This window comes from Xiphias gladius, chromosome 9 (genome assembly GCF_016859285.1).
Source record: "Xiphias gladius isolate SHS-SW01 ecotype Sanya breed wild chromosome 9, ASM1685928v1, whole genome shotgun sequence".
Taxonomy (NCBI): Eukaryota; Metazoa; Chordata; class Actinopteri; order Istiophoriformes; family Xiphiidae; genus Xiphias; species Xiphias gladius.
In genome coordinates, this window is record NC_053408.1 from 9471766 (window position 1) to 9496633 (window position 24868).

Sequence of the window (24868 nt, forward strand, 5' to 3'; positions counted from 1 at the left end):
ACGGAGAGACATGGCGGAGTTTGTAGTCTGGCAGAGAGGGCTCCCGGAGAGTTTCCACACTTTTCGACATGCCGAGAGAACTTGATTTTTAGGGCGACGGCGTCTTCGTAGCGGAAGTGAAAGAGGCAGACGCGTCTTGTGTTTTTTTTTTGTTTTGTTTTGTTTTTGTTTTGTTTTGTTTTTTTTTTTTTCGGGAAGGACGCAGCGGCGGTTGGGAAAATGTGTTGTCATCTCGGTGCAGTCAACAGCCTTGGGCAACAAATATGGCTACTTCTTGTGTATCCTTTAATTCGGGCTGAGACCCGTCCCGACCGGGCCGAGCGGGATACCTTCGGGGAGTCACGAAAGTAGTCCGAGGCGAAGTTGACTACCGGAAGGATTAAGAAGCTGGAATCGTCCCGAGGCTGGTTTGGTTAAAGCGAAGTGGTGGTGGTGGTGGTGGTTGGTGGTGTCGGGGGGAGTTGGGGGGGGGGAGAGAAGGGAAAGAGATGGAGCCCAAGCATTTGGAGTTGTTGGAGAAATGTTACCAGAACTTGGTGGAGTCCATGACAGATGCGGACCGAGTCGTGGACGTTCTGGCTCACCGCGGGACCCTCAGCCAGTCTGAACGCTGCGAGCTGGGTCGCAACTGCTCCTCCAACTCGGAAAAAGTGGACCTTCTCCTGAAGATACTCATACGCAAGGACGGAGACCATTTCGCGGAGTTGTGCGCGGCTCTGGAGAAAACGCACCCTCACCTGCACTCGGTGCTGCTGGGCGGCATCGGACCCGTGGATCATACGACCGGTGAGAGGCCATCCGTAGGCTTAATCAACTGTTGTTTTTTAACTATGACTCTGTGCATTGCCGTGCTGAAAATAGAGTACGAAAGACCGCGTATAAAAGCAGATTATTATGGAGGCATCTGTAGCTTTATTATGGCGATGCATCGCGTGTCTAGAGGTACTTTTTAATTGGACGTGATCCAGCCTGTTTTCGATCCTGCTCCGAGCAGCGATCTAACTAACATTAGGCGCATTGACCATATGACAACTCGATGGAGGGCATGACTTTTTGCTCTGGGCAATTTGTGAAGAGCGAGGGAGAGACGGCTGCACAATCATGGGACGCGATGCTTATTTACATCACACTGCCGTGCTTGTTTCCTTCGCCGTGTCACTAAAAGCACAGCCTGCTAGCCTTTTTTTGTGAGAGTGTTTAATGGACCTAAAAAGACTCAAATAATCGATGTAGTGACGGGCAGGGCTGCCTGAAGGGGTGTCTGTGTGTGTGTGTGTGTGTGTGTGTGTGTGTGAGTGTGTGAGAGAATCAATAACCCACTGTCAAAGTCAAATAAATGAGCGAGGCGAGTGAAGAATAAAATGTTTGGTAATGCACATAGTGCAGCGATTTACTGCAGAGTGATGTGTAGGAAATACAGAGGACAAGAGTTTAAGATGACAGTGTCACTTGTGTCCTGGTACAAAACTAACTGCAACTAATAGATATGTTCATCACCAATGAATCTGTAAGATACTTTAAAAAAAAAAGATATAAATAACTTTGATCTAAAATGTCATTAAATATTGAAAACGCCCATCACACATCCCAGAGCCCTCAGTTGACGTCTTCAAATTTGCAAGTAGAGCTGCAACTGATGATTATTTTCATTATCGATTCATCTGCTGATTTATTTTCACAATTGTTGTGTGGTCTATGAAAGGTCAGAAAATATTGGAAAAGCTGCCCATCAAAAATCCCTTAGCTCAGGGTGATGTCTTCAGATTGCGTGTTTTGTCCAACCAATAGTCCAAAACTCAAACGATGGTAAATTTATAGCAATATAAAACAGAGAGAACCACAAAATCCACACATGTAAGGAATGGGAAACAGACAGTGTAAGGCATTTGATGCTTGATCAATGAATTGAAAGAGTGTAAAAATTGTGGTCGGTTTTCTATGGTTTGACTGATACAGTTATCGTATCCTAATTTTCCACACTGACTAAAACACGCTTATTGCACTAAAATGTATGGACACCAAAACTCAACCTGGTCAACCTCTTTATTTATTTATTTTATTTTTTTGTTTTTTCCACAGCGATCAACAAGCTCTTCATTTAATTATTTTTTTTTTCTACTGTAACATAAAAATCATCGGATGAGCTCACACTACACTGTGTACCACCACATTATTTTAGTGGTAAACAGAGAATTTGCCATATTGCACATTCACATTACTGTTACAATTTTAACTTTACACAAATTCCACCTTCATGCCTTTTTTATTTCAGGCTCATCTAATCTTCTGGTTGCCAATGATTTTGTGCCTTCACATGAAAACAAACACCGGTTTGTAAATGATACAGTGATAAGATGGCACATACTTAAACCTCCTAATTGTTTAGGATGCCTCCTCCTCCTGGAGTGCTTTTAGTGTGATATGAGGTTAATTTTGCCCTTTGCTTACAAAAATACTCCCACTCAGTGATCAGTAAATCTAAATATGTTTTTCTCCCCCACAGCTAAATTCTAAAGCTACAGAAATGCTCTTGCACTTTTTATGATGCTAATAAATTTGTCATCAAATTCAGCGTAAGCCCATGAAGTCATTATTTATGTCCCAGAACTTCTCAGTACCACTTTGGGCACTAAATCCTTCATTCATCTTTAGTATATAAACATAATGTTCAGCAGCAGTAATGCATGCACGCTTGTTCATGGTCCTTGCTCAGCACTTCGACTGCATCTTTGCATTTCAAAAGCAATATTTGCATTGGTTGTTACTTTGTTCACTCTTGTGTCATACTCAGTGAGCTGTATGGTGAGTTGTTAATTATGCATTTATTCTGTCCTCATTATTTATAAGAGAACTGAAGCTGCAGAATGAGTCAATTTTTCTAATCTTTTCATTTTTGCGCTGCATTTCACAGTCATGCACTCACTCTGAGACTGAGCACTGATACTGAGTACTGACTGTTTCTACTGCTGAAGAGGTTTGTATATGAACATGCGCTGGGCTGATCTTATTAGTTTGGTGTAGTCTGCAGCTCCTTGTTGGTTGTCACACGGGACACAAATGGGCAGAGCCACTTTTTGCTACTGGGCAGACTGGTTCCTCCACTTCTCAGCCAAAAGAAGGGCCTTTCGCCAGGGTAACAGCAGCTTGTTACAGACCATGTTTTTAAATAATATGCACTTTCAGCAGCCCGATCTTGTTACTCCCCGGTCACCCAGAATCCCAGAGGGTGAGAGAGCTAGATCACCTTTGGAATCAAAACAACGTTAGCGAGTGAGAGCTTCCTTATTTAACCCCAGCAAGTGCTCTAAAACCAGTTGTCAACAACAGAGATGCTAAATGTAGCCTACTGAGATGATCAGAGCTGCAAGAATTTCACTGTGATGTGCATATGATGCATGCCAATACAGCACTTAAAACTCAAGGGTGTACTCAAGGGTTTACTTGCTTTTTTTTTTTTAACTTAACCATAGCTTCAGGCTTGACAGTAGAGACCTTTTGTTTGCACATTGTTGTCATCTTTTCTTGAAGAGCTATAACATGATGGCAGCATATCATAAGGGTGTGTATCGTGGCAGAGCCTTGCCACTACAAAATAAGACTCTAGGCAGTAGGAGAGTAAAATGCTTTCTCTCTGGGTTTTTTTTTATAAGGGGGAAAGATGCTGAAAGTGTCCACCATTATTTCCAGTGGGCTTTAGCTATTAACATTGCTATCAATGGACAATTGATAAATGCAACAAACATTTTATTGCTATTCAGTACAGTTTTTTTTTTTTTTTAAGCTGGTTCATATACATTATTGAGCTGAATTAGGCTTTAAATAGTGGAAGATTTCAAAGGGTATTTCTAAAAAGAAAACAAGACTAAGAGTCTACAGTCACAATAGCAGCTCTGTGATGTTGTAATGCTAATTGTAAAGAAATCCAACTTGTTATTTAGATAAACCAAAGTACTGGACAAATTAAAATTTTGATAGGATGATGGGACTAGTTGAATAGTCAGAGGATCACCAAAGTTCACAAAGATCGGTGTACTGCATGTCTGCAACTTAGTGAGTGGTAATCCATTCACCAGTTGTCGAGACATTTCACTGTGAAACACAAATGTTACCAAGGCTGGTGGCTTTGGTTTCATCGTCTGGGGACCATGAACAAAACAAATTTCATTCCATCCATCCAATATTTGTTGCGATATGTAAAGGTTCCCTGACGAGTTTTTTATTATTATTTATTCATTTTTTTTTTTTCCCCCCCCTCCTCCTCCTCACACTGTTCCAATGATCTACAGGTAGCGGTAACATGCGAGATATGCAGCAATCCACCAACAAAGGCAGGGAAGAAGGAGACTTCTAGCAAGTAAATATGGATGCAAACAATGGGGGATTTAAAAAATTCATATAAAAATCAGCCGTGCAAATGTTTTATACGGAAGGAAACGCACTCAACACTTTATGTTAGACCAAAAGGATACACACAGTGTGTTTTGGTGAGTAACACTGAATGTAAATATAACTTTTGTTATTTTAGAAAGCAATCTCCACCGGGCACTTCTAAGTCTAGACCAGAATGGTGGACTGACCAACTGAATGACTGACGTAGTCAAAGTCCAATTTTATTTATATAACCCTATATCACCAATCGCAAATTTTGCCTCAGGGGACAGAGCCGTCCCTCAAGCCATGTCACTGTTATGGCTAAGAATATTAATTTAAGATTAAGGCAGTTTAAAAACAAACAAAAAAACCCCCAAATCTGTAAATTAATGATTGCTAAATTTAATTTTGGAGAAAATGTAAGATCTCAGCTAACTGGTCAAATCCCCCTGAGGTGAGAGAATGTATTTCACTTATTGTCGAGCTTTCAGATCTGACAGAGGGCATGTGCCCATTTTCACAGAACGGGCACAGTATGGGTTTCTCATTCATTATCAGTGGAGCAGAGTATCGGACGTGATTTCAGATAGCAGTGCTCAGCGTCTGTGCTCGTATTTTCGACTCTAAAAGAAAATGGTGTTCCACTGCAGACTAAACTCTCCAACAGAAGAAAGTTTCCCCCCCCTCTTTCCATCTTGTTCTCATGAATATTTTAGGTAAATTAGAAAATGTCCAAAGGGCACCGAGTGGCTCTAACTGTAGCAAAGAAATCAACCTAAATGAGATACTTGAGTGGTGAGGGTCAGACCACAGCAAGGTCCAGGTCACATGACTTTCACGGAGCAGAAAAGTGAGTGAGCTATGACACAGTGAACCTTGCCCATTGAGACACTCTCTGCTCAAACAGAGTCATGGGAAACTTAAGCTAGAGCGAGAACAAAGAGAGCTTGATCCATGGGATGCCACGGTTCCTGAGGCACATCAGTCTTTTTTTTTTTTTTTTTCTTCTTTCAGTTCTTTGCTGGGAAAACGAGGGGTGAGCCATGTTAGCTGGGCTCCTTCCAGTCTTAATCAAACTCACAGTCTCATTTAGCTAGTGGGAACTCAGCCAGCCAGGGATTGATTTAAAGTACTGGGACGTGAGTAAATAGAATCGTTTGTCATGCTCCTGCTCCGAGTAGAGCGCTAGACTTTACATCGGGGTGGAAGTTGCGGATTTAACCGAACTATAAGCTGCTCATCCCACAGCCAAGTTAGAGCTCAGTAAATGTGCACTCCTGGCTGTTTGATTAAGACTTGTGCAGTCTGTTCAACATCTCAGGCATCATTGAAACTCTTTTTTTTTTTTGGGAGAAATGTGTGGAGGCGCTCAGTAGATTCACATCTGATGAAATTTGATTTAATTGTAAGTTAAGTATCCATGGGTTTTTGACTGTTAATTGGATGAAATGAACAAATTGAGTGCATCAAATTGGAATGTGGGAAATAGTGATGGACACTTTTTAGATTAAATGATTATACACTATGTGTATGTTTTCAAAATTTAATTATAAACTATAGCCCAGTGGATACTGGATTTTTTTGGCCATTCAGTCTGAATCCAGTAACAATACATCAGTAAATCCTAATTTTTTTAAATTAATTTTTTTACACAAACACTTAATACAATTAAACAAACATATCTGATAAGGAGCCATTCATTTCTGTTTAATGGAAGAATTATGACACTGACATGTCCTGAGTGGAACATTTTTGTGGTTGAAAAATAAAGTTGTTCGTGGTCTCTGGTGTATTAACTACCTAATGTAGACCCTGTTCTAAATGACTTCAAGATCTATGGAATTTCTGATCTCCGGTTTCGTGTTACTTATTGGCTCCCGTACTGTATATGATGATATATCTGCAAGAAGTGGCACATTTCGGGCTGGTGGGTCTAGCTCTATCTCCAACTTGGGCAGCCACTAGTAGTATCAAAAACAACACTGTGGCAGACAGAGCTTGTACTGAGGTTTCCTTTCTGTACAGTTAATTATGAATCACTGTAGGCTATAAAAGACTGGGCTTTCACAGGGGGGACTGTGTGATGTTGTCAGAGGAGATAAAAGGAGAACCTCTGAGGCTGCAGCCTCTTTGGGGCCAGGCTAGTCAGTATTCAAGCTCCCTGCCCAACTGATAATTAGCCACACTCTGCTGTCAGCCCACAGACCCGTCATCCCAAGTTGGGGAAAGTCCCACCTTATTATGCCTCCAGCTGGCCTTTTTTCAGTAAAGGCCCCTGAATGTAACCCAAGCTGCTGAGCCTTGATGTACCATACAATGCTGGAGATAATCATCTAACTATAATGCAGACATGGTTGAGTACGCTCAGAGCTGACTTTAATGTTTTTGTTCGCCCCGCAGGGTCCACTTACAGCGTCTTGTCCACCATGCCATCGGACTCGGAAAGTAGCAGCTCTCTCAGCAGCTTAGGTGAGTGTGGCGCTCATGGCGATCTTCATGCGTCAGGTGAAGAAATGTCGTAAGAAAACATTATCTTCCTGGAAAAAACAAATGAGTATGTTCTAAGGAACTAACCAGTTTTATGAATATTAGTCAATCTTTGGTTGCTGCCTCCTTAGACTCTGAGCACATGCAAGTGATTACACAGATGTGAGAAGGATTTAGAAACCCTCTACCCCCCCAATCTCTCTCGCTCTCGCTTTCTTGCGCGCGCACACACTCTTGTTCCACTATACCTGTGGGGACACTCCTTGACATATCGCATTCCCTAGCCCCTTACCCTAACCTCAACCCTTACTCTAATTCTAAAACCAATCTTTAACCCTCAAAAAGCAGTCTCTAACCACGTGGACCTCAATTTTTGCCCCCACGGTGACATGAGTCCCCATGGGTTACTGTGCATCCAGGTTAACATCCCCACAGGGATATAAAACCAATGCCACGCACAGACCTGTTTCATTTAGTCTTTCTCCTGACGGGGGGGGGTTTGACTGGTCCATGCCACTGAAAGTGAAACTTTGATTTGCATCATTGGGGGGATTTCCTGTGTTATATATTCACAAGCACTGAGGTTAATGAGTAAAATAGTGAGGTAGAATATTAAACACATTTTATCTTCACAATTACGAGCAACGATTAAAAATGATACAGTAAGATAATAATTAAGGTGTTTTCTTGTAACGTACTGAAAATGAATGTGTAGATTTTTGGTCCAGCAGCAACAGAGAGCTCTTACTTATGATTGGTTAATATTTAGACCATGTTAGTTCAGTCTGAGAGTGTTGAACCTTGCCAATACACTAGCCTTTTGTCTTGTTATGACAAAGTTTTAAGTTTTTAGTTAAAAAGTGGAAATAAAGAACATGGACTAGAGTTCTGTGAAAACACGTCAGTTATACACTTGAATGAAATAGGATGAGTGAGCATTTTAAAAAAAATCAACGTAACTGCAGCAATACCCCCATCATTTGAGCCTTGTGAATGGCACATGCCACCAGTGACATGCTGACTTTCACAGGTACGCCCGCTCAAGCCTCCTCCCCTCCACCTGCCCACATGGACAGCCACCAGGTGAACGAGAAGATGGAGACGGTTCTCTTCCAGCTCAGACATGTGACCCGTGAGAGGGACGAACTGCGCAAACGTCTGGCTCTTTCTTCACCCGGAACCACCTTCGATGACTGCAGGTACTGTTCTGATCTCATTTGCCTAACTGCCTGTTATCCAAAACAAACATTTACAGAAAGGTGCAGTGATCCCGTGTGTAGCTGCACTCAGTGAATAGAGGCATTTTGCCTTGTTCACCCTTTAAAAGCAACAAAAATACGAGTGAGGTAAGGTCGTACATGATGCAACATTGTTTTAAAATAAGCTCAACTCTGTAAAACAAGGGGTAAGCATACAATTTTAATGGTGCCTGTCCTCCCTTGTGCTCTCATAATCACAAAGTTTAGATGAGGTTTATCTCGATCATACGTCTGTCGTCCTCCCATATGGCATCTTAAAACTCAATTTTGATGCACTTTTGTCTCCCTTTTTCACACTCTGTGAAACAGACCAAACTCAAAAGCAGGTCATGACTATGAGCGTCTGAAGCTGCAGTGCATGAAGGCGATGGCAGACCTGCAATCCCTGCAGAACCAGCACAGCACCACCCTGAAGAGGTGCGAGGAGGCTGTGAAGAAAGCAGACTTCTACCAGTGAGTGGAAAGCCTACTAGAGTGCCTTTTGTAAATTTTTTAACAGCCGGCACATTTGTGCTATATGCATTTGCGCTCTGCCTGCAGGGTTTTAGCTGGTATTCAGTTCCTCCTCTGACATATTCACAGCAGATTGCATAGAACAGATTTTATTTTTGTGAGAGTAATAGGGATGAAGCCTTTATACCAGTCCAAAAGCTGATGAGTTAAGCCACGAAAAAATCCTTGCATCCCTTCATCAATTTAATTTCATCTTTGTGATTGTTTTTTTTTTTTTTTGGTGCAAAAAAAGACTGTTTTTGTTGTCTTCACAGCAGCATAAATCCAGAGTCGTCTTTTCAGACCGAAGGCTGTGACTAGGAACTGAATTACTTGTCTATAAGTAATGCCCTTCTTGAAGAGTTCATGCCAGAGCATGCTCTGTAATCATCATCTGAACCCTGTGTGCATGGCACGGCATCTGTGCCATGAGGATAATGCTATGAACAGAGCATTTGTTGTACCGTGAAATAAGCTGTGCTGAGTTGACGTGAAGGGTATGCTGGTCCATTTGTGTGAATTAATGATGCCATACAGCCTCTAAAGTGTAGGAAACCAACATCTGGACCCACAGCAAACAGACAGATGAAGGATTATTGCCATGTTTAAGCCGCTCCTTCTGGGCTCTGTTTGCACATCAGAGAATGTCTTTATTTATTACTGTCGTGTCTGCGTCTGCACTTATCCATTGACCCTTAACACCATCCTCTGTGAATGGGAAATCAGATTCATGCCTGACCGACGAATTGTACTTAGATTAATAAATCACTTAACACACAGGCAAGCATTAGCACTCAGTAATCATGGAGGATTTTATTGGTTGTCTTTATTCATGTTTTTACAGTTACCAGTTAATCAGTATTACATAAGAGGCTGCTTTTACTGTCAATATCTGCATAAAAGTAAGTAGCATCTCTGACGTATCACAAAGACCAGAAAAGAACATCTTTGAGTGCGAAATAAAGAGACAATGCTTAAAATATTACCATGAAATTATTATATTATAATATGTTATTATTATTCCACAGTACTTAACTATAGAATGAGAGATCTCTTAATCTCTTGTGGCTTGTTTGAATTTTTTGTTTGTTTGTTTGTTTGTTTTTTTTTTTAATTTAAGGTATGGAATAAAACAGTAAATTACCATATTAGATTAGAAGGAAAGAGAAATTCAGAACATATGGACCTTTTATCATCATGTGTGTTACTTTTGAGTAATGTTGAAATTATTAGAAATTATAGTAATCAATAGCAATTTTAAAAAATTTGAAAATGTTTAAGTAGTTTACCAAGCACAAACTCAAAATATTCTCTGGTCCCAGTGTCTCTAATGTGAGGATTTGCAGCTTTTTGCTCTTTTTCAATCATTGCAAATTGAGTATCTTTGGGTTTTAGATTGTTAATTGGACAAACACGCAATTTGAAAACATCAGCTTGGGTCCTTTTAGCTTGTGATGTCAATCTTTTTTATTGACATCCTGCAGAGTAAACAATTAATTTAAAAAAAACAAACTGTATTATTTGAAAATGAAATTAATCACCAGTTGAGCATTTGTTGTCCTGTGGCACATCAGGCATAGTTATTTTTTGCTTTGCTAAAATTGCTATAATACTGATTTTAAGCATGGCTGGCAGCGGCCGCAGTCTGATGGTACTTGTGGTGGTATCTCCTCAGTACGCTGCACAGCCGTCTGGCGAGCGAGCACGCCCAACTGAAAGATGAGCTCGAGGCAGTGAGACAGGACAACATCCAGCTGGTCAGGGAACACAACCACGTAAAGCAGGCGTGCGAGGAGCTTAGGAGACTGCATGATGACGACCAGAGAGAGGTGGCTGATATGAGGATGCTGCACCAGCAGGTATGTGTGCAACTAGCAGTCCTATCTGCATTCATGCTTATACACCAACAGATGAGAATACAGATACATTCACAGAGATAAACGGGTGAATAATGTCTCCACATGCTGTAGTACTTGGACACTCATGTCCATCTTCGACTGCCCTTGAGATGCAATCATTCGTATCTTGACATTTGAGACAGAAATCAATTTATTTCTCCCTCGGCGACCATTACTTCCAAGAAGAGGACGACACTCAGAGAAATGGGGTCAGACAATTGGTCCTCCCATGTCTCCGTCGATCAAAACATGCTTTCAAATTAGACAAATGACTTAAGCTGTGTCTTTTGCTGTTACGCCATCTGACATCTATTCAGCCTCACTGCAGTCAGAGGCTCAAAGGTTAAATGTTAGCAATACCTAACGTAACCATGAGGAATGTCTTACATGGTTCTTTGATGGCAAGGATACATGCCTCATTGTCTCCAGAGTTTAAGTAATCATTAGGTAAACTACTGTTAAGCGTCAGTCAAATTAGGAATCAAATTAGCTCAGTGATGTCAGTCCAACGGCTGACTTTGTTGTCTAGTTGTTAGATGCCAGTGACACACCACATACTGTACTTTCTCTTGCGTGAAATGTGTCCCGGTTTGTCCTTTGGCTTTTTGGTGCTGTATCTGCTATAGTCATTTTCTGGAAAAAGAGAAAAAAAAACCTGGAAGGATATGTGTTTATTTGTAGGATTTTTAGGTTAAGAGATCGGCCTGCTTAACTGGTCCGGACTAAATGATGCACGGTGTCCTTTAAGTTCTGGGTCTGTGTTCATGCTGATTTATTACAAACAAAACTAGGGGTCTAAACATGAAGTCATATAGACTAACAGGCATCTTGTTGATCGGACAGTTTTGGTGACATTCATCCTATATCATCAAGCACTACATGAAAGAAAATCAAAACAATGTTTATTCAGGTGACTGACAGCAAGTCGGGCTGTACTTACTCCACTTTTACGGGTGTATTCATCTTTTCTGGTGGTCACAAAGAAATCACGAAGAAATTTAGGTAATTGTGAGCATTATTAGCCAAGATTGCAAGTTGAGCTCATATGTAATGACAGACAGATAGAAAAAAGACAAAAACCAGGCGTCTTGTACTGTATTATTATGGGATGATAGATATCCCATAGTGGTCGTTACAGTTTACTGACATTTTTTTAATGAGGAACTGCCAAAATTGATGCAGTGGGAAAGAAGCACAAGTACTTTCCACTTTCTAATGTTTCAGGCAAAGTCATGCACTCATGTGCCGATGCGCATTTGTTACCAGGTTTGCCAAATTACCTTATATAATTATGTGGATTGTTTCCTGTTTTTTTTTTTTGATTATCTTTTGTTTTAAGATTTCTTTGGTGGAATTTTTGCCTATTTAATTAACAACATAGAGGCAGACAGGAAACATAGAGAGAGAGAGAGAGAGAGAGAGAGGGATATGATACACAGTTCCCGACCAAAAATCGAACTGTGGACATTGTGGTTATATTAACCAGTACACCACCAGAATGCTCTATTGTCATACAATCTGTATGACAATAGATATGTGATATGTTCTTACCACAAACAAACTGCAGCAGACTGAGGCCCACGTTTTTCAAGTAGTCTCGGTGCATTTTTTTGGTTCTCACCAGAGTTCAAGTGGCAGCTTTCACAGCAGCCTGAACTAACTGAATCACATGGGCAAACGCTTCAGAGTTTGTTGAACTACACCAAACAGGTTCGGTATGAAAGCACTATTAGTGTTGCTCCAGTTTAAGTGCAGTATGTCACACAAGTTTTTACAAACATTGTGAAACTTGACGACAAAGCTTTTCTCTTATGTTGTATCTTTTTAAATTTTTATCCATAGCACTAAGAAAGATTTGCAGACAGTCCGAACTTTTCTGAAAGCAAAAGCGCTAGTGAAGCACAACTATTTTTGTATTGTTTGTCCATTAAAGTAAAGCTCTTTGCTATACAGAATCTGGCGCTAAGTCTTGCTCTGGCCTGCTACTTCAGCACGCAGTGGAGTGCCTAAGCTTTAACTGATTACTTAAGAGATGAAGTTATGTTTCTGTGCCAAGACACTGTTAATGTAAAACTGGACTATTTATATTAGGCTAATCTGAATTGTAGATGTAAGTAGAGTTGAATAAGGCAATCCTGAATCGCCAGATGTCATCTTTATATAATTATACTAAAACAGTCCATTACATTATTTGGAAGCATTCTTATACTGCTTATTATACACCAAATGAGGTGTGTCATTGTGCCTTCCTAATATATTAAGATATCTCAATGATGTCATTTCCAGGTGATGAGAGAGGGGTCATCTGATGTCCTCAACAAGCTTTATGACACAGCCATGGACAAGTTGGAGGCCACGAAGAGTGACTACGAGGCTCTGAGGAAACGCTACAACGAGAAGACGGCCAGTCACAATGCAGACCTGAGTCGTCTGGACCAGGCAGAGGAGGAGAACCACCGTCTGCAGAAACAGCTGGACATGCTGCTGAAGCAGAGAGATGCTGCCATCCACTATCAGCAGCAGTATTCCTCGTCTATAAGAAGGTAGAGCTGGAAATATCGTGGCCACACACAACCAGCAGCACTAGAAGATGCACTCACACACTCAGCGGATGTAAAAAGTCTAAGGATTAACAGCAAAATGGCAAACTTTGCTACAAAATCAGTATTGAATTTAATGCCATGGTCAAATCTGTGCAGTACTTAAAACATTCTTAATCCAAGGCAGATGAAGCTTTGCAGATGGGCAGATGCTTTCCCATTTTAACTTTTCCTTTATGACTCTTAAGACTTCGAGCTTGGTTTTGACTGTCTCAGGTTCTGACTAGTTATGTTTTGGTTTTGCACAACATAGAAAATATCAATTGTAAAAAGGGTAAACGTTTAGAAAGAGCAGTGAAATACACTACATTTCCTATCTGATACAGGTTTGACAGCACACAGCAGGAACTGTCCAAGGCTGCAGCCCAGAACAAGGAGCTGCAGCGGGAGATGGAGCGGCTGCAGTCGGAGGCGACACGGCTCAAGACCCAGCAGCTCAAGGCAGTGAAGGACTGTGAGAAATACAGGGAGGAGCGAGACTCCGTGATCAGTGAGTACCGTCTGATCATGAGCGAACGGGACCAAGTGATCAAAGAAGTGGACAGGCTTCAGACTGGGCTGGAGATGGCAGAGGCCAAGCTGAAGAACACTTCCTCAGAGAGACGGGTGGCCAACGAGGAGCTGGAGGCTCTCAGACAGGTAGCAGCTGAAACAAGGGTTCTTTAGTCCCTTAATGCAAATTAAATTAGATTCAACATTTTACAGCGAGAACTGGGAGAACAGTTAGTCCTCATGAAATGAAATTCATGATCATTGCTTCAAATTTACAAAGCTACTCTTAATGTTGTATGCTATGCGTGGAAAATAACATCTGTAAACCTGTTAATGAAGAATGACTTCTTGCATAATATCTGTGTTACAAATGTGTCTACCGTAGTTAAGCTGGTTATCACTGCTGTCACTGTTTGTTTTGGCAACACCCAGAGCTTCTTAAGGCAGGTCAAAGAGTAATCATGTGTCGTCATTGGTTTTAAAAGGCTCCAATTCAGGACAAGTGGGGCAGCCAATAAAGAAAACCCAAAATGGCAATTTAAAAAAAAAAAAGGAGTTTTTAAGATAAAGGGTCTTTGTAATCCTTAGCTTTTCCCCTAACAGGAAGTTGTTTGTTAGCAGCAACTTTTGTTAATTAAGATAAGAGTTCACTGATCCCCGAGGGGGAAATTCCAGCATTGCACCTGCACAAGAAACAGGCCAAAGAAGCAGGTAGAGATAGGTGAAAGAAAATAAAAATGCTTTAGACATTGAAATTCTCATCAAAATTAAAAAAAAACAACACTTTTTTTGTATCGCCGTAGAATGTGAAATTCAGAAACTTATGAGAATTCACTTTTAATTGGTATCCCCCACTGTTAATATGTTTTTGTGATATGGAGGAGTTGGCATCAGCGCTGGTGGACAGGGACCGGGCCATCTGTGAAAAGAACGAGCTGCTGGAGAAATACTGCCACGAGGTGAAGGACAAGGCCGAGGCCCGAAAAGAGCTGAGCCAGGCCTGCAAGGACATTGAGACGGTGCGTGAGGAGAGGGACGTGGCCCGCAAGGAGAGGACAGAGGCCATCATCCAGAGGGACCAGCTGCTGCGAGAGTATTACCAGGCCAGACAGGTAGCCAGACAGACGGGAGATTTATCATTACAAATGGAGGGATTGATTTATTCCACTGACAATAATCTCTTCATCCCATCTCATATAGTAGAAGTAAATTTTTTTTTTTTTTTTTTTTCCAGCAGCTGGCAGGTTTCCACACATTGATTTTGTAAAGAGATGTGTGTATCACCCATCACCCACACTGTGTTTTAGTGTGATTGTCGGATTAATGGCGGTGAAAGTCCTGAGATGCCTGCATTATAAAATTACCAGCAATAGAGTGAAAAGGTTTCTCTGACTTTAAAGTGCACAAGAAAACTGCACTGCATCAGAAATGGGTAATTAACTAAAACAACAGTACAGTCAGATGTAATTCATTAATTTAGCTATGAGCTTAATTAATGCTCTCACTACACTGACAGTCTCCTCGCTGTACAGTTATTTAAATAGTGAGAGAGCATGTGCTACAGATACAAAAGCAGACTTTCTGTGAGATGTACATTCATTATACTATATCTAACCCACTTCAGACCACACCACCTAATCCAATCTATGACTGTTGTGCTTCAGACTAACATTACAAGATGCCATGGGTAGAAGTTGCTTTTTATTTTGCAGCAATTTAATGTAAGTGTTTCTGGTTAAATATGATGAAAAATGTCATCTTGAAGTCAGTTGAGTTGAGGGTATCTTCTCTTTTGAAAAATTCCAGTTCCTCCTAAACTCATGTACCAATTGTACGTACACGTACTAATTGCAGAAACAATCCTGGAAGTCAAGTTTAAGCAATACATCAATGGGGTTTAAGGCTTAAGGCACTGCTGCTTATAATACAATGAGACAAGAGTTCATCTCTGCAAGAGTTACCATGGATCTCTGCAAGAGTTACCATGGATGACAAGCACAAGGTTAAAAGAAGAATTATACTCAGGTGGTGAGTTTGCCGGATGACGTTGCGTTGAAGCAACAGTTGAGCCAGTTCAACTTCTTGTCAGACAGCTCTTTGTGTTTTTGCCGGATCTTGGGTATTAGGGCCCCTGTTGAACCAATGCTTTCGGAACCAACACAGCCTCAAGTGTCTCATAAAGGTGTTGGAGCAAAAATATTTGTTGTCAGGAGAACGTCTCGTAAATTCTAAATGATCAAATGAATCAAAGTTCTTCACACTATCAAGGACCATATTAGATTAAAAGACATCCTTTTTATAGTCAAACATTGATATTCCTCATTTTACATGTCCTTCAACTCCTCCAGAAACAAGACTCTGCCACTATGGACATGGAACGAGCCAACAAGGAGATCGAGATGCTGAGGAAGCAGTATGAAGCCATCTCTCAGGAGCTGAAGGAAGCCCTGCAGGAGGCTGAGGTAGCCAAGTGTCGACGGGACTGGGCCTTTCAGGAGAGGGACAAGATAGTGGCAGAGAGGGAGAGCATACGGTAAGGAACTGGTTCAAAAGCTGTCTGTGTTAGTTATTCTGAAGATATGTTACATTAACATTGCATGTGAGTGAAGTGAGGCTTCGACTAACATAGATTTGTTAAAATTTTGTGCGTCCCCTTATGAAAACGTGTTCATCTGCTAGCACACTATGTGACAACCTGAGGCGAGAGAGGGACAGAGCTGTGAGTGACCTGGCAGATGCTCTGAGGAATCTGGATGACATGAGGAAGCAGAAGAATGACGCTGCGCGAGAACTCAAAGAACTAAAGTGAGTCTTTCCTCCATGCTTTTTTTTTTTGTTTGTACTTCTTGCCAGGCTTATGCCATCTGCATTATATTTAGGTTTAAAACTTGGATGTTTTTCTTTGAGTTCCCCCTGAGGGAGAGTCTGTGCACGTCTTGTTTGGGGATCCAGGGTGTACATTTTATACCAGATCTTTGGTGCCACCCAGTGAAGAAATTATGTCACTGACTGAGCAAAGTTCAGATTACTCCTGAAGGTGACTGTGCTTGCTTAAGAACCTCATATCTTGTCTTTTCTCTGCAGAGAAAAGGTGGAGGACCAGCTAGAGGAGGAAGCAAGGTTTCGTCAACTAATGGCCCACAGTTCACATGATTCAGCCATCGACACGGACTCAATGGAGTGGGAGACGGAAGTTGTTGAATTTGAGAAGCACAGAGTAAGAGTCACTATGATAACAGTTTCTCTGACGCATTTTCAGTAAATTACCTTTTAAATTAATCAAATGCTTAATGTACAATGTAACTGTTATGGTATTATCATGTTTTGTCTTTTCTCAGGACATGGATTTGAAAGCGCTTGGGTTTGATATTGCTGAAGGGGTAAATGATCCTTATTTACCTGGAGACTGTGGCATATTTGTCAGTAAGGTGGATAAAGGAAGTATTGCTGAAGGAAGATTAAGGTAAATGTCTCACTGCTTTGCCGCCTTGGTAAATAAAGCATATTTTATCATCCCTGGGCTTCATTTGAATTATTTTTTTATATGTCAGTGCTGATAAAGCATGTGAAGTTTTAGTCAGATACCAAAACAATTTTTTTCCCGATAGTTTTGTTTGCAGAATATCAACAGAATATTAACCATTTTTAAACAAAATATGCTAAACTGCTCAGTTCAGTGTGCTTTACCTACATAAGATAGTGTCTATAGTTAGAAAAATTTCCTGATTTGGATCAAGAAATATCTCATTAAAGAAGAAATATAAACAAACCTAAGAATCTGACTAAGCATTTGATGCCAGTTTTGATACTTGACACTTTCCAATACTAAATGCTATGGTCACAATCATGTCAGTATTCAAGAAGTATTGAGGTTTGGTATCCAGTCATACATTGTATTTGTGTCCTTATTTTTTATTTTATTTTATTTAATTTTTTATTTTTTTGAGAACATGATTTGTCAAATCATCCGTCTGTTCTCTCTGTTCAGGGTGAACGATTGGTTGTTGAAAATTAATGATGTGGACCTGACCAATAAGGATAGGAAGCAGGTGATCAAAGCGGTGCTGAGCGGAGAGGGGGTGATCAATATGGTGGTTCGCAGAAGGAAGTCACTAGGGGGACGGATTGTCACTCCAATCCAGATAAACCTGGCTGGACACAAAGGTCAGTTTCAAGCTGCAATTAAGAAATAAACGTTAACATTAAAATCCCTGCTAAACAACCAAATAATGAAACTCAATTACAAAAATAGTGATATAGTGAGTGTATTTCCCGCAAGATTATAACTCCAATTGGTAGTTGTTTGACTGTGTATATTTGGTTGTTATTTTAGATAATCAACATAAATATGATTTCTCATTCTCTCTCTCACCCCTCAGATAGTGGCATAGGCCTGGAACGTGGAGTATTTGTTGCCACTTTGGCTCCAGGCAGTCCAGCTACAAGAGACTGTGCTCTTACTGTTGGTGACAGACTGTTAGCTGTGAGTATGCTGCCCAAAAACTTGGTTAAGTTATATGGAAAGGGATTATCCCTATTTAAAGCCAAGAGACAGCTATTGGACATTGTCATTGGCCTCTAGTGCCCTCTACTGACCACAGGCATGTTTTTAAATCAACGAACCCACTGGACCTGTGTCCCAAATCTACACTATACACTGCTACTATTAAGTGCACACAATGAGCTTATCGTCACAGGATAATGTTTTCGTAGTTAGTCTTCAGGAAAACCGTGTATTTTACCTTTTTTTTTTTACTAATGGGACACAAGGCTACAGCTTTAGAAAATTAAAAAAAAGGAAGATTTTTTTTCCCCAAGATTTGAGACTTTATTGTTTTGTTTTCTTTGATGTTTGTTTATGAAACTGTGTCGCTACCGCCCACAATTAGTTTAAAATTGTGTATTTTAGCTGTGAGCAGCTCCTCCACCACTGTGGGACACTAATATCCATGGAGGCTGCACTCAAAAATCAAGCAAGTTTAACACGCATAGTATACATTGTGAAAATGGGACACAGCTATTTCCAAATTCTCATGCAAATTTATTTTAGATCACCATGTGTTAACTGACCATCCAAAATGATTTAGTGAATTTTGAGATTCTCATACATGGGCCTCGGCGTTGTATTTGTCATGTTGTCTTAAGAAGTTAGTTGTAATTTCTGGGATCTTCTTTTACTTTCACTAACAGATCAATGGAATTGCTCTTGACAACAAGTCACTCTCTGAATGTGAGTCTCTGCTGAGGAACTGCCGCGATTCTCTCAGCATCTCCCTCATGAAGGTGAATTCCTCAGACCTTAAACACAAACAAACACTGCCGCTGATCTCATCCCAGGTATCGTGACATAGACCTGACCAAAAGACGCCCTTTGAAACTACATGGAGAAGATTTAATTTACAGTGCCTATATGAAAGTGTCCCTGTTAAAGGCTTAAGCAAGTAATATTTCTCTCTGAGACTTACACAGTCATTCTAAATCTTAACTTCAGCAACCTGTGTGGCAATGAAAATTGTAAAATCATGTATACATTATTTCTATTTTGTGTACAATACCTAATCCGCCATGTTCATAAAACATCCACAAATTATGTTAGAGACAAAACGTATATTTTACTGTAAAGTCTACTTAGCACTTTTATGTGAGGAATATCTTTAGCTTTTTGCATAGTAAATATCTCACAAACCAAGATGAAACATCAGTCTCACATCCCACTGCGAGTCCCTGCTGTTTTGTTTCCATCAGATGATCACTTTAGTCTTTAATTTCTTGCTATTTATAAAATAAGTATAATGAAATAAATATTAATTTACCTACCTTCCTCAACAGTTCCTCCCACAGAGCTGTTCTGGTCAGAGTCTATTTGAAAGCTTGAAAGACTCAGAAAAGATCTCTCGGCTCCAGTCATGTGAGGTCCACACTCGGAACTGCAGGAACTCCAAGCACAACTGCTCCACACAAACAGACATTTGCAGCTGTGACTTGGGTGGCAGAGGGGAGGAAGTGTGTAAGGATACAGATGACTCCCTGGACAGCAGCAGCAGCAGTGCTCATTCCCACCACAAGCCCTTTTCCCACACCTCTCTACACTCCCGCTCCCTTTCCACCTCACACACTCCCTCAGAACCCCACCCAGAGTTCTGCTACAGGAGGCAGGAGCTCCACCATCACCCCTTCACCTTCACCCCTGTGCTCTCCGACTGCAGCTCGCCTCAGACAGCTGTGGACCGGGTGCAGTGCTCACCAGCCCAGCCAAGCGGAGGCACGTGGCCTAAAGTAATAGCGGGAGCTTCGATTCCTGAGCACGCTCAGCTGTCCATCTACAAAAAACCCAAACAGAGGAAGTCCATCTTTGACGTCAACGCTTTCAGGAGACCTGAGGCGCCCCCGAAACTGGACTACATGTCTGTTTCCCAGTTGCCCAAGCACTCGCCACAGAGCTCAATATCTGAAGCCGGTCAGACCCCTCCCACTCCGCCAGCCAGAAGTGACTCATTCAAGTTCAAACATCGGCAGCAGAACAGCTCGGCGTCGGACTCCACCATCACCATCGGCACTCCGCCGGCCTCCCCGGCTCAAGCTACGGGCCCACAGGATGAGGGAAAGGCAGCAAACCAGCTCTGTTACACCGATGCTCCTCCAGGAGAGCACAAGAGCACTGCCAAGCAACCTGCTAAGGAGCAGGGGAGTCGACACAGGGCAGAGGAGCAGGAAAAGAGGAGGTACAGGCCAAAATCGGCACCGGCACTTCGGAGAAATGTGACTCCAATACACATCCCTGTTCCCATGCAGGTAAATGAGATACAGGCCTTATCTGATCTGGCATCCCTTTTGACACATGCACGTCTCTAGTAAGCCGCATGCTTCTGTCTTCCATTTCTGAATTTCTGGTAGGTCTTATTTAATGGTGAAACAATATAACCACCAACAGACAGAGATGCCAAACAGGATGATTGCAGTGAGGATCTGAGAGTTGGTCAAACAAAACAAACAATTTAAAGACACTTTAGACTATTGGAACATGGGATTGGATGTTTACTATTTTCTGACCTTTTTATAGACTAAATAATTAATTGATTGATTAAAAAAAAATTGTAGTAGTGGAAAAATAGTCAGGTGCATCCCTAAACTTATTAGCTGTTTGATTGCCTTTTTCAGGTACAGAGTTACTCTAATGACGAGCACTCCCCAGAGCCGATGGAGTTGATACGCTTTTCTCCTATGAGAACTAATCGGTACAGCATGCCCTTTGCACCTCCCAGCTACAGCAGCATTGCAGCTCGTAAGTCTTCTGAACAAGTAACCAATGAACCAAGATGTTTTCCACCACTATCTGAACACGACATGCATTTGTGGATCAAAGGATGCTAAGAGTCTCTATACTCTTTTCATCTTCCAGGAAGATGCACTTGTGATCTCCATAATTTCTTTACATTTCATTCATGTGTACACTTGTAAATTTGTTTTTTTTTTTTTTTATCATGTCTGTGTCTGTGTTGAATTTGATCTGATCTCTTTTTGTTCTTTGTGATCTTCCAGACCCAGCACAGCGAGGTTTAGCCCCATGTCCTGCTGTGACAGCTGTAATGAGGAACCCGGTCTACACCGCCTGGAGCCATGAGATCCAGAGCAACAACTGTCCTCCAGCTGCCAGCTCAGGAGTCCACCCTCATTCGCACACTAGGTGTTAACATCTGCCACTCTTTTAATTATCCAGACTCTCCGCATTTTTCGTTGTTTACACTAATAGGCCTTTTTAACAACAGACATTTTGACTTGTCAGAGGAGGAAAAGCACAGGTGTTACTAAAATGGCTGTGTTCTATTGAAGTGTCTCCGTAAGCCAGCATGAACAATACCAGGACCTATCAACTAAAGCACCTTTAGTGCTTTAATTCTGTCATCTTTTAATTATAATTAAAAAAAAATGTTTTTCTATATTTGCTTTTCCCACTGTGGCATGTCAAAATGTTCTCTCTGAAAAAGACCTATATATCCAGTGCGGAGTTAGTCCAGCGCCTCCTGTGAGTAATCAACAAATTATTTTTTCACTTTTTAGTCTGTATTGTTTAGTGGTCAAATGATTTGTTGATAAACAACTGTTTTGATAGCAATCTTTGTTTAATGTAATTGTAAATTGAATATCTTTGGGTTTTGGACTTTTAGTCAAAACAACAGTGTTTACCTTGCGCTAGATCTCATGAACAGATGGCGTGTAGCAAATTACATCTTGCTCTGATTTGAATAATTGACTGCCCGGGGACTTACTGAGGCCTTTTCCTCCACCTTTAGCCCCCAACATCAGGGTCGCCTTAGCCTGGACCTCAGCCACAAGCGCACTGGAGAATCGACTGATACAAGCTGCAGCCAGCCCCCTCACAGCACCAACTCCCTACCCTCTAGCGCCAGACTGGGTATGTACGGAGTCCTAGTTTTAGGCAGATGATAATGTATAATATGTCCTATAAATGATCGCTTGTATTTTTCTCATGGTTAAAGGGTCAGTTTACCCAAATTCACATTATTTTTATCCTCTTACTTCTAGTGGTTATAAGCCATGCATATAGTTTTGGTTAGATTTGCTTATGTTTTGGAATATCAGAAACAATGTCCTGGTTACTTTGGATTATCCACACACTTCACTGTCAACAGTTTTATTAGGATTTTTTTATTTTTTTTTTTTTTTTTAGAAAGAAGTAAGTAACGGACATTTTTGCAAGGGCATATTGCTTTAGAAATGTTTAAATATAATTGTCAACACTGTGAGCAAGACACATCTACTGCACTGCTTGACCTACTTTATTGGGATGGTGGCAGAAATCTCAGAGATGCATTTCTCAAAATGTGGGCAAATATAACCAAAACCATATCTCAGGGTTTCCCATAGTCTAGGGAATTGAGCTGCCTCGCCTTAAATTGGAACTCCACCGATTTTACACATCAAAGTCTGATTACAGGTCTTGGGGATTATTACTGCATAAGTGAAAAAAGTTGAAAAAAGCCTTTTGTGGCTCCAGAGGGAGCTGCAGGAATCCTGATGAATTGCCTCATTGTCAGTTGGTGGTGAAGACCATCATTTTGAAAATGTAAAAAACGCAGGGAGTGTGTCTTTAGAAAGAAATGAGTGTACCAGAACCTTGTAGCCTACTCCTCATCTCTGCTTGAGGCTATTAACTTGAGGCTACAATAACCTGGAGTATAAAACACCTGAATTTCCAACAAAACTGTCAGCTGTGGAGTTGCTTTGTGGGTAAGATAGGGACCAGGTTTTGACAAGGAACACAAATGTGTGGAATAAAAAAAGACTATCTCTGATTCTGATGCATCAATTTTGATCCTTTTTAAAAAAAAAAAAAAAAAAATCTGTTCATCGTGAGTCTGTAAATGTTATAGGAGTGAAAGTCCAAATTGGTAGAGACTGTCCTCACTAACGTCAGAAGAAATTACACTGTTACATTTTTAGAAATTTAACATAAACCATCAGTGAAAAAGGCTTGCAGCTTTACTGTATACCATACAGCAAAGGCTACATGTTTAATGAGTGTTTTGACATTGGTCAACTAAACTGATCAAGCAACAAGATGCAACACGATCTGTCTGACTCGGCTCAGGAGACAGTGACTAATTGACCACATCAAACATTTACTTTGTTGTAATTAATCGGAGCAGCGTATCACTGTGTCAGGAAAAATGGCTTACCACCTTCACTGAGCAATTTCCCGGGGCAAGTTCTGTATCTGCATGGCTAAATACCTACAAAGTTAAGTGAGAAAATGTTTTTTAAATTTGGGCGAACTGACCTTCTAATAAATGTCCTGTTTGTTTTCTTAGGCTCCTTGAGTACTTTACAGTTTAGGGCAGAACGTATTAAGATCCCTCCTACTCGTTATCCCCGCTCCACTGGATCTGACAGAGGTACAGTTGAGTTTCGCAGCACCATCATCTGATAGTAAGCACAACAGCAATAAACAGCAAGTCTGAATTTATACCTTTCTTTCTTGCCACTCCAGGCTCGCTCTCACATTCAGAGTGTAGCAGCCCGACACCTCCTATGTCCCCTGTCAACCTGGAGACATCGTCTCTCACCAGTAGCCAATCACAGAGCTCCATTTCCACCCAGCCCAGGATATCCGTCAGCCCTGCTCCAGTTGGTGACAGGAGGAAGGATGGGTAGGCCAGCAGCTCGTTTTTGGGTCGTTATAGTCCCATCATTTAGCAGAACATGATGTTTTCCACCATTTGTCTGTGCTTCTGTCTGGTTCATTGTGACTAAGCACTTGTAAAGTGGTAAACAAAGATGTGAGCTTCCATCTCATACCGTTATAACACAGACTTACCATCTATCATTTAATCAACATATCTTTCCTCTCTGCTCTTGTATAACTTGCAATCCTTCTCTCGTGGTTTCGGTGATCATGCTCTCTCTTTCCTCTCTTCATCTTGTTCTCAGATTTGTTTCTTATAACACTTCCTCTGTCAGACGTCCACTGGCAGTTAAGCCCAAGTTCTTCTCTTTAAAAAGCTTGAGGTTTGTCTTGTGCTGCTTATAAGCAAATGCAGTTCATGCACGGTTCATGCACTATCTGCAAGACTGTAGAGCACAAATCTCAAGACCTTCTCTGTACACAATGCATATATAAATATTATATCCTGGCCTTGCTTAGCTGCAGGGGTCCTAGATTTGTTTGAAAGTTTAATAGCCCTAATAATGAAAACTAATGGATGTGTATACCTTTAAGTCGTCGTCTTTTGTCTGCTTGTTATTTATTCAGAATGCCGTTGAATTTTGTATGATCGCATGACTTTGAGTTGGATTCTGAAACGCACTTGGCATGCCCCACACAATTCCCATATCTTGTTGAGACCTTTCAAAGGTTAGCAATGCATCTTTGATTTAAATAAACCATTATAAGCAAATCACTGTACCGAGATCTACATTGAATTGAAAAATTGGATTGCAGGCGACAGCTTCAAAATTGCATGTTGCATCCTGCCAACAGTCTTCATTGTATCCCACAGATGTCAGCGCAACACAGTAGTACAAAATGTTCCTCTTTTTCCCCTGAAGGCCGTACTTGGAGGAGCCACGCAATGTGACAGTACAAAAAGGAGCTGAACCACTGGGGATCTCCATTGTTAGTGGCGAGAACGGTGGAGTATTTGTGTCCAAAGTGACAGCAGGCAGCATCGCACACCAAGCTCGTTTAGCTTATGGAGACCAGCTCCTCGAGGTACAGCAGCCGCAACACTTCAGTTAATATCTAACTGTG

General features: G+C 41.1%; 1 protein-coding gene across 3 annotated transcripts in view; it reads left to right on the top strand.

Annotated features, from left to right (window-relative positions):
• Positions 1-487: 487 nt before the first annotated feature.
• Positions 488-24868, top strand: part of LOC120794299 (disks large homolog 5-like) — a 33626-nt gene continuing 9245 nt past the window's right edge. The window contains exons 1-23 of one of the 3 annotated variants that reach the window (XM_040135235.1): positions 488-786; positions 6772-6840; positions 7889-8057; positions 8427-8570; positions 10285-10468; positions 12794-13050; positions 13434-13746; positions 14481-14711; positions 15948-16132; positions 16279-16404; positions 16684-16816; positions 16938-17062; positions 17588-17763; positions 17979-18082; positions 18790-18882; positions 19429-20391; positions 20758-20881; positions 21139-21283; positions 21891-22012; positions 23430-23513; positions 23609-23768; positions 24049-24126; positions 24667-24829. In XM_040135235.1, the coding sequence (XP_039991169.1) occupies positions 489-786; positions 6772-6840; positions 7889-8057; positions 8427-8570; positions 10285-10468; positions 12794-13050; positions 13434-13746; positions 14481-14711; positions 15948-16132; positions 16279-16404; positions 16684-16816; positions 16938-17062; positions 17588-17763; positions 17979-18082; positions 18790-18882; positions 19429-20391; positions 20758-20881; positions 21139-21283; positions 21891-22012; positions 23430-23513; positions 23609-23768; positions 24049-24126; positions 24667-24829 (4446 nt within the window). In that variant the 5' untranslated portion in view covers position 488. The remainder of the gene's footprint in view (positions 787-6771; positions 6841-7888; positions 8058-8426; positions 8571-10284; positions 10469-12793; positions 13051-13433; positions 13747-14480; positions 14712-15947; positions 16133-16278; positions 16405-16683; positions 16817-16937; positions 17063-17587; positions 17764-17978; positions 18083-18789; positions 18883-19428; positions 20392-20757; positions 20882-21138; positions 21284-21890; positions 22013-23429; positions 23514-23608; positions 23769-24048; positions 24127-24666; positions 24830-24868) is intronic. The other 2 variants (XM_040135236.1, XM_040135237.1) reach the window with 2 other exon arrangements.